We start from the raw sequence: 18402 nt of genomic DNA on the forward strand, positions 1-18402 counted from the left end.
ATCCTCTTTGTATGAACCTCATTCTATAACAAATAATGTCATATCCCAGTGCTATTGACATTATTAGTTCACCTTATCTCCAACAAATCACACAAAATTCTGCACCCTGGGAATATCCCCTGTAACAGGGATTGGTATAATGAAACACAGAGATAGCATCTAAAATTCTGACAGCTAGACAGAAAATGCCATACTGCGCAGGTCAGTAACCAATCACGGCACGCCTTTGCCCTGACGTCGGAAGAGATTGTCTTTTTATCCCGGTATTTCATTATAATACACATCACCCAAACCAGCCAAGCAGGGTTAGGGTTATCGAGGCTCAATAAAACAGAAAACAACACAGCAAGCAAATCACACAAAATTCAACACCCTAGGTACATCCCTAGCTGTGAGAGGAATTGGTAACAAACATCATGATGAGAAAATTGGTCAATTAAAAAATTGGTTTCCAATATTTCTGGCATCTTCTGAATTATACTTTTATATTTGTTATTGGTTTTTTGTTTTTTTTTCTTTTGTCATTTACTCTGATAGTATTAATAGTAGCGCTTCAAATACCTTCATGTACGAGGAGCAGTCAATAAGTTTGTAAAACAAGATAAATGAAAGAGCATCAGCCAAATTTTTCCTCTCTCACTTTTGAGCATGGCCACTGCATACCTTAATGCATTTGTCTCAATTTCACTTGAAACCTTTTGCAACAAAATGAAAGTCTTCTGATTGCTTCATGAGCCACTCTTCACCAGGATTGATCACCAGCAAACCTAATGTTATGAAGGTAGGACTTAAAATTCTAAAATATATTTCACTAACTGGAGACCATGTCTGGACTGCAAGCTGGTTGCTTGAGTTATATGATGCATATTTTATGAATGGCAGCTTGATGAACTGGGATAGGGTACAGGGCCGAGAACATTCCCACTCCTGACACCAACCTTCTTCTCCTGACACCAACCTAATGGCTTGCCTCAATATTTCCATACAAATTTTATGACACATGCCCATGATTGTACTTCCGTTGGGCAAATGATCAGCCATCAAGATTATCCTTGAATCTCTGAAGAACAGCGATGAAGACCTTGCACTATGGTGACCGCGTTATGAACTTCGTAGGGGTTGGTGATCCAGGTGCTTCCACTGAATGGACTTATAATTCCAGTGATTAACATATGTCTTATCACATTTAGCCATAAAGGATGAAACTAGTCTCAGTCCTCATTCTAAATGTATAGGAGGTGGTGTGGACCTGATTCTGTCATCTGGTATCAATATTGTGCATGAAGACCTTGGATGATCTTCAATGATCGTCATTCCATCCTTGAACTCGAACAACCATTTTGATGCTGTTGAAGATCAAGGACTTCATCGCCATTCACAGCAACTGTCCATTGTTAAAATTCTTTTGAGTTTTTACTTTCATCAGGAAAAAAATCCATGATTATGAACCTGTGTTCAGTTCTGGTAGTTCCTATGAATTCAAGGAGGTAGGCTTACTCTGCAGTTTCCACTGTTTTTGCAGTAATGTTGTGAAGGAACAAGCTTTCAAATTACACCAAATTCATTGCCCTGCAATCAAGTAAAATTTCTTGTTCTACAAACTTATTGACTGTCCCTTGTATATGTTATGAAGTGCATCGTGTGATTTTTTAATGTTTAATGAATTAAATATCTGTTGTTCATTTACAGCCACTGGTAATGCACTAATTACAGATGAGAATCAAGGTAGTTAAGTTAAAGCTCAATCCTTTAAAATGTCAGGTCATGTAGGTTTGGTCAAAAAATCTCCTCCTACTGGATGTTATAGTATTTCTGACCAAAAACTCTTTGCAGGGATTGTACGTCTTCTCCCATGGCTTTGGCTACTCTCAAACTGAATTGGATTCATTCCAGGACTGTTATGGTAGACCTCATGGAATTCAGTTTGCCACCATGCAAGACAAGCAGTTCTAAGACATGATAGAGGAGGTGGCTCCCAAGTATAGTTCAGGCTATAGCAATCCAATTTCTGTCATAAGCCCAAGTACAAAACCAATCACCTCAAAAACATCCTCCTTCCTTATCTAACCAATCTCTTAAATTATTGATTTTGCTTTTTACATCCATCCATATCAAGCTGTGCAAGTTTTTTAGTTTTGTTTCCCCCAATTCCGCAAATTTCTCAGTGCAAATTAATTTGCCGACTAAATTTATGCTTGATTCTGCTAGTTTTCACAGTGCAATTATTTTCAGCAATGTATGCTCCCTTCAATCCCAATATTTTAACTCAGATAATGTGCAATTCAATCTATCTACCATACCAGTTTATCTGAGCATATTTATATAAATTATTTCGAATGTTTAAATATTTTTGTACAAATATCATGTATTTTGGTATGTATTCTGAAGAAGAGCAAATTTTTTAATTCTTCCTGGATGTGTGCTGTGCGTTGAGCGTATACGAGAGTGAACGTAAACATACACATGTGCGCTAGAAATTCCAGGTCATTTTTTGACACAGCGCTTCTCTTTTGAGGTTCACTGATGTATATAGAGCGCAACCTTTTTACATACAAATTTGGAAGGCTGTTTAGCATAACAAAAGTATAGTTCTCCACAGACGCACAAGCACTTGGCAATCAAATTTGTTATTTGCATAATAAATATACTATGTGCTGATTGGATGATCAACAGTCATGACATCAAGACAGTTGACCCATTGGTCATAGGCATGCTTGTAGAAGAGGAAAAGATGTTGCCTCCTCTCAAATCGCCGATCACAAGTGCATACTCGGACCACAGAAGAATTAAGTTTACTTTACAGAGATTATGTTACGACGTCACTCTTGACAGAGTCATCCTCATTTAAATAAAATTCCATAAGGTTAATAAATAGTTTCAGTCTCTTATAATTGAAAGATGGGAAATGCACAAAGTGATGTATCTATGATATTGGCTATTCCAGTTGAAATCCATATACCCCCTATGGAAGACATGACCTTAATATCCCACACAGGGAGTGTAGATTTGAAATGGAGTCACCCATTCAAATTACTCTATTTGAAATCCATACTCCTTGTGTAGAAGATTCACATCATATCTTCCATAGGGGGTGTAAGGATTTCATCTGGAATAGCCCAATTTTAATCATGCCTGGATATTTTTATACAAATACAGCCAGTGGCCTTTGTTTTACATCAATGTCTAGTGGTGGATGTTCTGAAGAAATCCCATGGTTTTTTACCAGTAAAGAGTTATGTTGTCGTACAGTTGGTCAAGGGTGGGGAGCAGATGAAGCATCTTGTGAATCTTGTTCAGATATTGACATATCTTGTGGAAAAGGATACATGTATGAGGAAGGCACTACAAATTGTATAGGTAAGTTGGAATTGGTATTGATTAGTTGATTCATCAGAAGTATGCTGTCATTAGGGATATTAAACTTTGAAACACTAGCACCCGTAAGGGTATTAAATGTATTGATGTATAAGGTGTAAAATCACTATCCACCCTCATAGAGTTGTGTCCAAAATTGGCTTTAAAAAATGTCATTTTTTGCCGCAGTAGAATTGTCTTAATTCTTAGTGACCGCTTACATGGTCAGCCCTTGCTTGATGCCTAGGAAACCCAATGTTGACTATATTGTTTTAATGGTTTACTACAGGACCTCTAAGTCCATGCTAGCTTAAGGGCTCAAATAAAGATCATACCAAGTAGAGTTTCCTGACAGAAAATGGAACAAAAGGGGTCTTATATCTCTCATCTGTATTGCTTGTGCAAAGTACACCTGAGGGGTATAACAGCAGTACCATTTTCAATCAGAGAGAGAGAGCAGAATCAAACTGACAGCAGAGGAGACTATACTTTGATCAGCTTGTAATCGGTGTGAATTATTAGGCTTTTATCACTACGCTGAAAAGTAGATCCACGTTAAGAGTGATATAGATGATCTGTCTGGTCTATATTTTGTGTGTTAAAGAAATATAGACCAGACAGATCATTACTGCAATTAATAATTTGTAATACTTCTGCAGAGATATCACAAGACAATTCTCTAAATAAAATTTATTGATATTAATCCGCGATGTTACAAGGCCCGCCGATTATGATCTGATCAAACAGTATAGTTTCCTTCAATCAGCTCAAGTTCTGTAGGAATGTAGCAGGGTTCCCGCTAGGTCCAAATATTATGACCCCATAATCTGCAAACTTTGAAAATTATGGGGTCCCAAACAATTTTTGGGGGTCATAAGACACAAATTCTTACTTGTTAGTCTCAAATGATGGGGTCCAGGTGGACCCCATAATTTTCAAAATTTTAAAAATATGGAGTCCATTATGATTTTACTGTGCTAAAAGACCCCAAAACTCTGTGTAGCAGGAACTTATCTCTGTTTGCAGTATCAAAATGCACAGCAAAGCTAATTGCTTAGAGCTTACAGGCACAGGGTGGTTTGTCAGCACATTTATGGCTAACGGCGAAAAAGTACTGATTAGGTGAGCAAAAAGAATGCCTGGAAATGGCTAACATAGAGGGCATACCTTTTGTAGATAAATACAGAAAATGTACGACTGGATTCCAGCGCTGACTTCAGGAAAATATATACTTTAAAATAGTTAGCTTTTACAATGTTTTGTCTATTTGCTTTTCCAGATATAAATGAATGTGAGCTGATGCCAGGATTGTGTGGTCCAGCCGGCAGATGCAGCAATGTAGAAGGCTACTTCAGGTGTCAATGTAAGGAATTGAAGAATCTGAAGGACTTTGTGCTTTGGGTGTAACAATGTTAGTTAGATAAATAAACATCCTTATTCCAAAAGGGTAAAAAAGCCTGGTCCTTGTATTTGTAACTTTAAAAGATGTAGGTCCTAATAAACTTGATTTTGACGCATCATTTGTTTTTTATGTCTTTTTGTAATTTAATGTTAATGTAATATTACATGCAGTTTGACCCACAGGCCATAAATTGAAGTAAATAATGAAATCTGAATATGAATCTGAAATGAAAATAAAGTCCTGTAATTTGACATTATAATGTATACTTAGCTCACTAAACATTGCTCAGTGCAAAATGTCTTTTGATTGAGTTTCATAATAGAAAATATGTAAATGTGTAGTGCACTACAACAGGTATAATTTTATCTTTGATTTTGCATGAAAAAATCCCAAGGAGTCACTCCCCAAGTGACTTCCTATGCATGAGTGTCCAAAAAAAAGAGTAAAAAAGGTGCCATTCTCATTACAGTGGTGTTGCTGTCTTTTAAAAGGGGTGCTTTTGAGAAGGCGTCATAGCTTTTTGTGACCAGGGGGCACAAAATTGCAAATATACAGATGGATTAAAAAATTCAACACTTTGTGTGAAATGGTGTCTGCTAAAGCTTTCTCGCAGATCTGTTGTCAGAATTACTTGAAAATTTGTGTGTGAAAAACAGGGGAAGGCACAGGCCCCTGGCCCTGAATAGACAAAGCCTAGATGTTTGGTTATTTTGCTGGATAGAAGTTTATTTATATGGCAGAAAATTAGTGCATTTTTGTCTTCTCATAGTTGCTGTTACTCTTCTGCATTGGGGTTTAAAAATAAAAAGCCTATTGTAGCTTTGGCATGTATCATTGATACACTGTTTAGGGGCACAAAATTGATTGTGTGCACCATTTAGGGTGCATTTCAGAGTGGTCAGACATGGATTGATAGCACTTGTGTGTGAGAGTGGCCCCAGGACAGGGGGTACATTTTATTTAAAATCCTTGCAAAGGTATCTTTGATAAATTTAAAAACAATTGTGGTTACCCGCTCTGCTGGTGGTGTGTTAGAACATGTTTAAGGTATGATGGAATATGTGACCCCTCTGCACAACTGAGCCCGGATGTCGCCAGTGCCACTATTGAGATATGCTCCATCGAACTTAACAATAAACAATAGGAAACAAAGGATTTATTGACTGTTTTATTGATTTTTCACTACTTAAATGTCAAGTACTATAGACATGATATACATCATTTTAAAGCTAATTTCAAGCAAAATATTTTGGTTGAATATCTCAATAATGATGATTGGCGACTTCCGGGCTCAGTTGTGCCGAGGGGTCACATATATGGTCACACATATGCATACTAACATGCTTTGAGTGCCTTATCTCTCCTGAGTCCTCACAATATGGTTATTATTCGCCAACGAAGTGATGTAATAATCGGAGTAACTACCATAGTAATAGGGTAAAACAATTTTTGAATATATCGCACTTCACTAATACGTTCACGTGGTACCTCTCTGCATTGAACCATATCAAGCATATCGCACCTATAAGATTAGTATATTTGAAAGGAGCAGTATATGATTGCAGACATACACAGGTGATGAGTACAACCTGCTTAAAGTGTAGCGCGATACATTCAAAAGTTGTTTTACCCTATTTCTATGGTAGTTAATCTGATTATTACGTCACTTCGACAGCGAATAGTTATCACTTTTATGAAATATTTTACTAAATTGATAATGCATTCTTCATTCACAGCCACTGGTGCACTAATTAGGCCTACATCTGGGAGGCCTATGGACGGCAGCCATGGTATGTTAGTCTATATACCTAAAGATGAAAAATGTACAAAGGACCATTAGAGTTGAAACCGTACACCCCCATGGAAGACATGACCATAATCCCCACACAAGGGATGTAATCATGTAGATTTCAAATGGAGTTTACCATTTATTTCGGCAACCCCATTTGAAATTCATACTTCCTGTGTGAGAGTTTTTAACCTTAAAAGGTTATGTCTTCCATAGGGGGTGTGGATTTTAATTGGAATAGCCTAATATTTTTGATATGATTGAGTATTTGGTTTTGTTCAAAAGTTATTTTGGAATTTTGTTATCAGTTATAAAGAAAGATTTTAACTCTTGATCTCAATACAAATATATATTTACCCATATAATTTTCAGTCTACTACTACAGCCTTCATCAGCAGAATGACATGATTGTGTGCACTCTTGAAGTGTGATGTAATGATAGGGTCATATAAATATGTTTGTAATGAGATCAAGAGTTAACATTATTTCTTTATATGGATTACCAATTCAAATGAACATTCATGCTTATATATCAGTTGTATGGTCATAGTTGTCAAGTTTTACATAGTGGGTTATTTACATGGTTTATAATATAGATGTTAGATATTATGATCAAATCAGGATATCATTTTGTGATGCAGTTAGACAACTTTTAATATTAAAATCTCTGAAAATCCCTTTAATCATTTCATTTGAACAGGAAGACCCACTGGGCCATGTTACACTTATGAGAACTCTGGTACATGTTCATTTTCTGTGGATGACTTGCTAACTACAAAGGAATTATGCTGTGCCACTGTAGGCAGAGGCTGGGGTGAATCCTGCGAGACATGTGCCCACTTTCAGTTTCAATGTGTGCCAGGGTTTATGATGCTACCAAATGGAAGATGTGTTGGTAAGTACATGTTATGAAATTGGGTTTTTATTATTTTGTTTCTATATTTGAATTTTCATATTTGGTTTACACAATAATGTTGTGAAAATGTGTTGTCTGTTTGTAATTCATACTGCACAGCTCTGATACATTAACAAAACAAGCCTACAAAACCTTATAAATCATAGTATTTTTGTGATGAATTTGATATTGTATGTGGCAAAATCAAAAGTAAAGTGAACTGACCGACTGACCCTGACTTTGGAGCTCAATATAATTAAAGACCGAATTAAAAAGACTAGTTTGCGTCTGACGTCAGGGTAAAGGCACGACCTGCGCATTTTGGCATATTTAGTCTGCCTGACAGAACGTCATACGCAAACTAGTCTTTTCAATTCGGTCTTCAATTATAGGACAATACAAAAATTTTAGTTCTTAGGTTACATAATCCTTCAACAAATTAGTCCTATTTCACCGACGTTTTAGCTGATAAGTTGGTAATAACTCATTCAACTGTACTCTGGCCAAAACGCTCCAAGCATGACACCTGTTACCAACTGTCAACATTTGACAACTAATTGCCTCAGGTGAAAGTCACTTCCTGGAAAGCTGGACTGAACACGATCATCCAATAAGTGATTGCCTATCATGACACCTGTTACAAACTGTCAACATTTGACAACCAATTGCCTCAGGTAAAAGTCACTTTCTGGAAAGCTGGACTGAACACGATCATCCAATAAGTGATTGCCTAGCATGACACCTGTTACCAACTGTCAACATTTGACAACCAATTGCCTCAGGTAAAAGTCACTTTCTGGAAAGCTGCACTGAACACGATCATCCAATAAGTGATTGCCTATCATGACACCTGTTTCCATCTGACAACATTTGACAACTAATTGCCTCAGGTGAAAGTCACTTTCTGGAAAGCTGCACTGTACAAGGCCATTTGAATTGATATTACTGTGTGGGGTTGGGTGTGTGATACACTTGTAAATGGTTCATTTCAGAGGCATGATAAAATTAATGCTGTCAAGAAGTATACCTTTCTGAAAACTTTTGCTAAGGACATTTAGCCCATTGTTATAGTATACAGGTTTAGAACATCTTAATTTTTCCCCAGAAATTTGTTGGTGTGTATATGAAGATGTATCAGGAATAATTTGATTTTCATGTAATGTTGCACTTGGATCTTAGCTCTTGTGATGGTTTTTTTTTCCCAGATATTGATGAGTGTGACTTAATGCCCAACATCTGTAATGGAGGCACATGTCTTAACGTGGAAGGCAGTTTCAGATGTGAAGGTAAGATATGCTATTCTAAAAGCGTTTTGAACATAATTTTTAAATATAAAAAGGACTTTTATATGCTATAGAGGGGACGTTTAGAGCTAACCAGTCTGTTTTAAGAGTGTCCATCCATCTTTTGGGAGGTCTTCCTAATGGCCTTTTTTCTAGATTAGCATCAACCCTCTCATCTCACGTTTTCATGTCAGGAATTAATATAACTCAACAAACCGAAAACAGAATTTCTTTTCGTTCAACTTTTTAGTGAGCAACAAAAGACTAGAATAAAAGGATTGTTCACACATACCATGCTAACACTTCAAAATAACAATGAGATCTGAAACAGAAAACTGAAACAGAACCGAACCCAAAAGATAAAAAGACCCTAACTCATCCACTTGCTTGAGCTGGTTGCCATTAATAGTGATGTTAAGGTTGACCCTTTGGCTGCTGATAATTTCTACTTGTACGGTTTTACTGATGTTGATCTTTAGTTCAAGGTTCGAGCTACTACGAAAGACGTTGTCCACTGCAGTCTGTAGGGTACTAGCAGAATTGGCTAGCAAGACAATGTCGTCAGCGAAGCGGAGATTTGAGATCAGTTGTCCCTGGATCATTATTCCTATGTATTGTCATGGATGGCATAGAGTTCATGAAGTATGTTGAAGAATTGTGGTGATATCACACAGCCTTGCCGTACTCCCACTGTTGTGCGAAACCAGTCAGTTAGGTTGCCATTCACAGCACTGTTTGATATGCTGTATAGTGCTTTGAGAAGTCTGATGATCTTACTTGGGAAGCCAAAGAACACCGGCGCACCAAACCACATATTTATTCATTTATATGAACCAAGTGTGTTTTGTAGAAATAAATACTTGGTCAGATATGAATGGGTACAATTTATTGTGTGGCCTGCAATCTATAGCATGTTAACTTTGACTTACAAATATTGCTTAATTAGCCTTTTGTTATAAAAAAAATACATTAGAGAAATGAGCCTTCAGACAATCGTGGTAGTAAGCTTAGAATAACATAGCAAAACCTTATTGAAGTTTTGGTAGTAATTAGTGGCACAGTTTGACCAAATTTAAGTCTTGATGATTATTTTGTTTAAAAAGGTTTGCATTTTGTATCTATTATCTTTGCAAAATTGATTGAACTACATGTACTATACACAGAGAAGGTGTAAATGTGAAATTTCACTGCCAAACATGGCTATATACCACAGGGTTACCAAATCCATGATTTACTAGCACTATTGGGCATTTTGAAGATTTTCCCTGTGACTTGATAATTTCCTGCCCCATGGAAACCAATGGTTAAGAAAAACAATTGGGCGACTTTTTCAACGTTGGCTCCCATGACTTATGCCCGGGGGGTACTCAAGTTTGGTTTTGGTAGGGACGTGCCGCTGAGAATTTGAAAGTGGACCCATAAATATACCACTTTTTCAAGAAATGTGGACCCATTGATATACCAAAAGTCAAAATTTTCGCAGAATTTAACCCAAATTGTCTTTGTTTTTACAAATTTTCCCAAAATTTTGGGAAAATTTTGAAAATTTTGGCTAGATTAGAGAAAAATTTGGCTATTTTCCAGAAAAATTGAGAAAATTTGGAAAAAGGACCCATTCATATACCAAAATAGGCTTTGAAAAATGGGTCATTGATATACCAAAAGGCTGAAAATGCTACCCATATTTGCGGAGAAAAATTGAGTGACTTTTCAATTATTTGACCCATGATTCAGGCTGAAATGTTTTGGCAACGCTGGAAGACAGACTGATTCTGAGCTGTCAAATATCACAAATACCATGCCCTTGGCACCTTTCCTGAAACAGGGCACCCGGGATGGGCAATAAATAGGGCAGCATACCTAACCAACAGGGTCTTAGCTAGGCACCCGTCTGGCCGTCATTTTAGACGGGGAGTTTGCTCCTGGGACGGGCAAAATGAATGCCTTTGACAGATGCTATATTATAAATTGTATGTTTTGAGAAGCTAATTGACCTTTTTAGTAGACCCAATTTGTAGAACAAAGCCATATCAGCACATATTTGAACTCTTTGAACCCCCAATGGGCTATAGATGTCTTGTAAATGTTTTAAAGGTCAAATTAGGACAAGCAATTTTATTCAAATGACGGGCAACTCTCAATTCCTAGCTAAGACCCTGCTAACCAAGCTACCTATTGAACATGAGAGTTAAGAAAGGTCTAAGTAGATTATTCACCTGTCAGCTAAACTTACAGTTGTTTCCTTTAATGAAATACCAATATTTTTCATTTTTGATTTTTCTTACAGCTGGAGACCCAATTTCATCAGGTCCATCAGCTGGGGCTGGACAAGGTAAGCATCTTGTGGGTTAAGGAAATTAGTTTGTGACTTGATCTGGTCCATGGGGCCGAAGGTAGCAAATATAAAATTGAGATAAAGGTAAAAATATGGAGTAAAAAACAATAAAATACATAAGAAAATACACATGTTCATGTTGAAGGTAGAGCTGTACATACATCAGTGAATATCAAAAGAGGATCTAGACTTTCTGGTGCACTTGTATATACTGATTATGTAATGAGGACATTGTCCAAAAAGTAACTCTCGCCAACCTCTTAAAAAAGTTGACATATTTTCTATATATTTTTTACACAGGTGCTGGTAGACCAGGTGGTAGACCGGTGTCAGATGCAGCTGGTGAAGGTAAATCAAAATGAGATGTAAAAGTTTCAGCAGAGAGCAAGACAATGAGGGACACATAATATATATGAGGATCACAAATAAATGATACAAGCCCAAGAAATTGTGATTTAACTGACTTTTGTGTATAAATGGTATGTCATGGGCCTACAATCTAGGAAAAAAGTTAGAACATTCTGTCGTAATTATGTGTAGAATTTCTTATGATCATGGGAATGATGTATATTGTGCTTGGGAACAAAAATGACATCTACAACAATGATTTACCCTTCCCCTCTCCCCATCAATTGATGTTGGAACACATTGGGAAACTGCTGAAGACATTGGCATTTCTCAACATTGCACTGGGAGAGGGGGTGACAGTTTTCTATTCTTTACACGCAAGTGTTCCCAAGATTTCCAATTTCCAAGATTGTCTGTGCGGAATGCAAAATATTTCATCCAAATTTCGTTGTCTCATAACTCAAAAAGGGAATGTTGTATGAGCTTCATATTTCACACGATTTGGGAGTAGATGGTATTCTTTTGAATCATAAAAATTGTTGATAAAGAAGTTGGTTTGTTTAGGGAGTAGTCACTGAAAACACCCCCTGTGCTAAATTACACACGTTTCGTAATTATGGCTTTTAACTGTATGATACTGAGTTAAATTTCGTTTTTGTCTCATAACTCAAAAACGGAATGTTGCATGAGCTTCATATTGCACATGATTTGGGAGTAGATCATATGTTTTGGGATCATTGTACAATTGTTGAAAAAGAAATTGGTTGGTTCAGGGAGTGGTCACTGAAACACCCCATACCCTAACTTACACCCATTTCATGAGGTTTTGGTGCTATATCTCAAAACTGGATAATCGTATCAAATTGCTGTTGCCCACAAATAAGTTTGTTTGTTTTCAGCAAGTGTTTATTGAAAACATCCATAATGTTGAGTTTTTATATAGACCAAACAAACTTGTTCATTTTAATACATAATAATAACACTATAATAGTAGAGCCGTTGTTAGTTGTTTAAAATTTATTTCTAATAAGTATAACAAGAATTAATGATGCAATAACGGTCTACCAACATAATATAACTTAAAAGGTAATACAGTGGAAACTCATTAAAACAAAGTTGTGCGGAATTCAAATTTTACTTCTTGTTATCTAGTTCGTGTTATCCAGTTCTAATAACATGTGAAATGTATGCTTGGGAATGTAAAACATACTTCTTATTATCAGAAACTTCATGTTAAGAGGGTTTGTGTTAACGAGTTGCCACTGTATATATTTATTTCATATCATGGTAGACCGTGCTAATTTGGCTTAAATGAAGGAATAATTACCTATAAACATACTGCACACACAATGGTGTGTAAAGTGACCGTGTATATTCAAAATATATTTTTAGATAAATGATGCATACGATCAAACCATGAACTTAATGAATTAATAAATGGATAGAAGATCAATAACACAATATTGAAGCATTGACTATGCTGCAATTGAGAGTGATTGTCAACTTCTCCTAGTAGTATATAGCGTTAGTTACCTCACTTCTTTCTGGTCATGGGATTCGAACCCACAACCTTCTGATCTTTAGACAAACACTTTATCCATTAGGCTACCAGCTCCCACTGATAACAGTGGTTAAAACTGGGTCTAATGTGAGCAGTTGAGGTATACAATACACAAAAACAAATATTATACAAGTACACAAGATCGTTACTGATGCTTAATCGTGTTCCCTAGCATAATACCGATCCGGGATTTGTGTTTATTTGTTGTCTTGTTTAATTGTAACACTTTGGGTTGGTAAACTGTTCTTTCTTTCTTATTAATTATATTCAGTTTCCTCTTGTAGCGAGCAATTGCTCCTCCATTTTGTTTATGTTCTTGTGCAGGATGCGTAGCCCCATTACCTACTTTACTTGTATTAGGCAAAAAAAAAATATTGTTGTGTTGCCCTCAAGTGGGAAAATGGGAAATTTGAGGTGACGGTCGGATTTTTTTTTTTTTTTTTTTTTTTTTTTTTAAACCTTCAGTTTTTAAAAATCCCCTCAAATATTAAATAATGCTTCTTCAATTAGGGGTCATTTGTCAATTTTGACTTCTGGATACCTGTTAGACATCAATTAAAGACTAGTCTTTCAATAAAATATTAATTTTAAGTGAAAAACATTGAGTTTTTGAACAAATTTGTAAAAAGTATCATTAAAAAAAAATATATAAAAAATTGCGACCCTGATTTTTCAGGATTTAGGGTCGGACGGTTGAGGGCAACACAACAACTTTTTTTTTTTGGCCTTATGCTGGGGAAAGGATTAGGTGGCCTAATGGAGTGAGCGTCCGTCTAGAGATCTGAAGGTTGTGGGTTTGAATCTCATGCCGGCACATTCACTTGCTTTTTTTTCAAGTTGGGGTGTGTGCCGGTCGGGATTTGTGTTTTATTTGTTGTCATGTTTAATTGTAACACTTTGGGTTGGTAAAGTGTTCTTTCTTATTAGTTATATTCAGTTTCCTGTTGTAGCGAGCAATCATTCCCCATTGTGTTTATTTGTTCTTGTGCAGGATACGTATCCCCATTAGTTACTTTACATGCAGTGATAGTAAGATTTCATAAAATCTCTTTTGTGTAAAATGGATCGCAGTGGTGAAAATATTGCATTACTTGCTATTGTGTACAGTAATTCATTGTAAGGTACTGTCAGTGATGGTCAATGCTCACAGAATTTGGAAAAAGACATTTGCCCATAACTAATTTTTGTCCTACTGACATGGATGACCCTAAGTGAAATAATCACCTTTTTCACAATTCATGTGAAATATCCTACATGAAAATTTTCTGATCATCCCTATCATGGCGTGGATTGAAGCTTGGTCACTTGATTAACCGGTCAAGATCTAATACCACTACGCTACCTGAGAATATTTTATTATATATTAGTTTTCAAAAATATTTTGATAAAATCAGTGAAAATAGTTTGCTGAAATCAGTGAAAACAATTGGCAACTATAGTTTAAGATCTTCTAGAAACACTGATCTCAGCAGCATCTCACACACCATCACCCACTGAGGAAGGAACCAGTTGGTTCTGAAATATTTGGGAAAATAACCTGGTGAGTGCAGTTGAATGTTTTAATCTTTCTTCTTGTTTACTACCTGCACGTATGAACTTACACAACTGAATATTTTTGATGTTATTAAAACATTTTACACCCTTTATTTAACCTGACATTTTAACATTTTCTGAAAAAACAATTATGTTTGCTGGGGTGGTCAAGCAAATGAGTTGTTTATCTTTATGATGTCTAATCCATTTTTTTTTATCATTTTGGTCTGGCTACATGTTGTTCACAGAAGTTTGACTAATATTTTAGCTCATCCAATATAAGCTTGATTCCAGTACATTGGCCTATTTGTAAATGTAATGTCAAAATGGTTCACATTTAATGACACTTTGTGCATGTAAGTACAAAATGTATCAGTACGATACTAGGTAACTAATTTACTATATTAAAAGCAGAAACAGAGTTTGACAAACTCAGTTTGTATCTTACAAATGGACCTTAAAAGGTCAAAAACCCTAAGATAGGGGTGATCCCTTTGCCTACTTGGCTACACCTCTTATTAGGCAAAAAAAAAACCAGTTTGTTTCCTGTAGTGCGCGCATTACGTTTTTGACGGCTTATTTTGCGCATTGGAATTTTTTTTTTTCACTTACAAAGAAAAAAAAACCCAAAACCTGAAAAAAAATATGTTTTTTTTTGGTGTGTGTGTGTCGGAAAAACGCGCTGTTTTTTCCCATTCCAATTTGCTGAAAAAAAGTGGGTTTTTTTTTTTCATTTTTAGACCTGGATTATAAAAAAAAATAAAATATAAAAAAAACATTTCGCATTTGACTTTTTTGACCTGCTGCAGGAAACAAACATGTGGTTTTTTTGCCTTAGATTATTAAATTAGTGTTCTAGGAGGAGGTCAGTGTTTAATTTTGCGGACTTTTTTTTATTTTGAATACTTTTCATGATGTCAAATGTGTTATAAAACTTGAGCATTGCATAAAAAGTATAAAGCAATAGAATTTACTATATCAGGCTACAACGGCTGCCATCCATACACCCCTATGGAAGACATGACCTTAATCTCCCACACAGGGGGTGGAGATTTCAAATAGAATCGCCCATAAAGGCACCCCCATTTGAAATTCATATTCCCTGTGTGGAATTAAGGTCATGTCTTCCATAAGGGGTGTACAGATTTCAACTGGAATAGCCTAATTCCATTGATATGTGAATGTCTCTTACAGGTTCAACAGCTACTGGTCCATGTTTCACTTATGAAAGCAAAGGGGTCTGTACATTCCCTGTGAGTTCCGTTACCACAAAGGCATTATGCTGTGCTACCATAGGCAAGGGTTGGGGAGACTCATGTGAATCATGTGCTGACTTTGGGTCTGACTGCGATAGCGGATTCATGCAAAATGATGAGGGAAAATGCACTGGTAAGTCATATGTAAGAAGAGATTGATTCACATCCCAGTGAGCACAGGTTGAGAAGGCGACAATGGGCTATTCCATTTGAAATTCACACTACCCCTGTGAAAGATTTTAGAAATATCTTCCACAGAGGGAGATGAATTTCAAATTGAATGAATTCATTAGGCAGCTCCATTTGAATTTCATACACCCTCTGAGGAAGATTCAATCTTAATCTGTCACAGAGAGAGGGTGAGTTTTATTTAGTGAATGTGCTAATTCCGTTTGAAATTCATACTCCCCCTGTGGAAGATATTTCCAAAATCTTTTACAGGGGTAGTGTGGATTTAAATGGAATAGCCCAATTACATGTTGACCATACCAACTAGTCAATCATCAACCTGATTTCAACCCGAATTGAAATATGATTTAAATTATGTTCATCTTCAACATAACACTGTTTTTTTTTTTTTCAGATATAAATGAATGCTCTGAAATCTCTGGGTTATGTCAGGATGGGAAGTGTGACAATATTGATGGAAGCTTCAGATGTCAAGGTATGTTACACACAGAGAAGGGTTTCATGCGCATATTTTGGGGGCTTTGGGGGTGCCAGCCCCCCGGGGTAAAAGCAGGGGTGGCCAAAACAAAGGGGCGGCGGAAGAAGGGGCAGCAAACGAAGGGCGGCAGAAGAAGCAGGGGCAGCAAAAAGAATCAGTAAAGAAAAAAGGGCGCACAAAATTTGAAAAGTATACAAAATTTTGAAAAAATTGTAGTATACATCAAAATGTGTTGCTTTTAGGGCGCTAGCGCTTATAAACCTTTTTTTTTTTTTTTTTTTTGCTCTTCACTTTTCAAACCACCAAAAAAATTTGGGTCAACCTTTTCGGGCTGTTGAGGAAGGGGCGGCAAAATTGAATTTCCTTCAGCCCCCGGGGTAGGAGCGGCCACGGTACGCCACTGGTTTTACACAAATCCAAAAAACAAGTTTATTTATTTTTACACATGTAAATTCTGTATTTGTTGGAAATAATTTTATACCCAAAAAGCGATTTAAACAAAATTACAACACAGCATTGAAAAATCAACTAGCTTGAATTTTTGATAAGAAATGCATACGATTTTGTAACAGATTTAACAGGAACTGTTTACCAGTATAATTATGTGCCTTATTGCTGTAAAGAGTTTGAAATTGTTAGACAATGAAGAAAGATGAGTTATTTTCTATTTACATCGAATAATCAGATTTTCTTTTCTCTCATAGCAAAAGGCAAACCAGTTCGACCAGGTGAGATAGGTGGTGATCCAGGTAAGCCTACAATTTATGTAGAATTAATCAATGATTAAAACTTGCCGATCCATGCACGTCCTCGCAATGTTTTCTCCTGAATCTAAAATCGGACCTCTTCCCACATCCCTGTCCCATCATATTCATGGCATCCCTTTAATTCAGTTGCCTTTGAGCACTATTGGGCTTTGCCTGAATATGATTGGACAGGGATATGGGAAGAGGTCCGATTTTAGATTCAGGAGAAAACATTGCGAGGATGTGCATGGATCGGCAATCAAACTCACATGGGGCAGTACTGGGAATTAAACCCGGGCTGCAGTGATGAGAAGGGAATGAGAAGACCACCCATACTCATGCAGGTATACTTGTGTGTCTGTAAGACTTGTGTGACTTTTCTTGTGTGTCTTTTTGACCCAACGGATGCCTGACGGACATCTTGTGTGTCTTTTTTTCCATCTTGTGTGTCTTTTTTGTTGTTGTCACTGCTTGTTGCTTGTGTGCCTTTTTCAATACCTTCAAAATGACCTCTATACCCCCTGCAAGATCTTGATTCTGTGCCTAGACACACAAGAAAAAATCGACACACAAGCTAGTTTTGTACTCAAAAAAAGACACACAAGCATAGCCTCATGAGAACACTATACTAACCTTGTCATCCCAAAGATGGTCAGGTGCAAACTGCATACACGGTTTACACCATCCAAATTGAACAGGGACTGGCTACTACATGTAGTAGTAAGATTCGTTAATCTGAAAATAGACTTGCTACTCCTAAAAAAGGCTTGCTAGTCTAAAAAATAATAAATATTCACTAGTCCAAAAGTGAGGGTTAGGCTTAAATTTAGGGTACTAGTGACTTTTCAGATTTGGCTACCCTTAGGACAAGGGAATGCAGGCCATTTTGTGACTGCATTGAAAAATTGTCTGGTTTATTTTCATACTTCCACAAGTGAAAAATAAAAAACAAAAGCAGAACCATATAATCACAAAAATGATCAACATAAAAAATTCTACCACACCATACAGAATCTAAAATTGGGCTGCTACAGTTGAAATTCATATATCCTCCATGGAAGACATAACCTGAATCTTCCACACAGGGAGTGTGAATTTCAAATGGGATTACCTGATGGGTGACACCATTTAAAATATATACCCTCCCCAATGTGGGAGATTAAGGTCATGTGTTCCATGGATGTGGATATCAACTGCAATAGCCTAATTTGATAAATTATCAAAAATTTTGTT

At 36.5% G+C, this 18402-nt stretch overlaps 1 protein-coding gene across 1 annotated transcript in view; it reads left to right on the top strand.

Moving 5' to 3' along the window:
• The window catches only part of LOC140167004 (uncharacterized), a 99825-nt gene that overhangs the window by 47513 nt on the left and 33910 nt on the right, over window positions 1–18402 (top strand). Inside the window, exons 29-39 of the mRNA XM_072190484.1 lie at window positions 1690–1725; window positions 3157–3357; window positions 4634–4717; window positions 6493–6546; window positions 7246–7440; window positions 8646–8726; window positions 11011–11055; window positions 11359–11406; window positions 15695–15889; window positions 16340–16420; window positions 17128–17172. Of these exons, the coding sequence (XP_072046585.1) occupies window positions 1690–1725; window positions 3157–3357; window positions 4634–4717; window positions 6493–6546; window positions 7246–7440; window positions 8646–8726; window positions 11011–11055; window positions 11359–11406; window positions 15695–15889; window positions 16340–16420; window positions 17128–17172 (1065 nt within the window). The remainder of the gene's footprint in view (window positions 1–1689; window positions 1726–3156; window positions 3358–4633; window positions 4718–6492; window positions 6547–7245; window positions 7441–8645; window positions 8727–11010; window positions 11056–11358; window positions 11407–15694; window positions 15890–16339; window positions 16421–17127; window positions 17173–18402) is intronic.

Source organism: Amphiura filiformis, chromosome 12 (assembly GCF_039555335.1).
Source record: "Amphiura filiformis chromosome 12, Afil_fr2py, whole genome shotgun sequence".
Lineage (NCBI taxonomy): Eukaryota > Metazoa > Echinodermata > Ophiuroidea > Amphilepidida > Amphiuridae > Amphiura > Amphiura filiformis.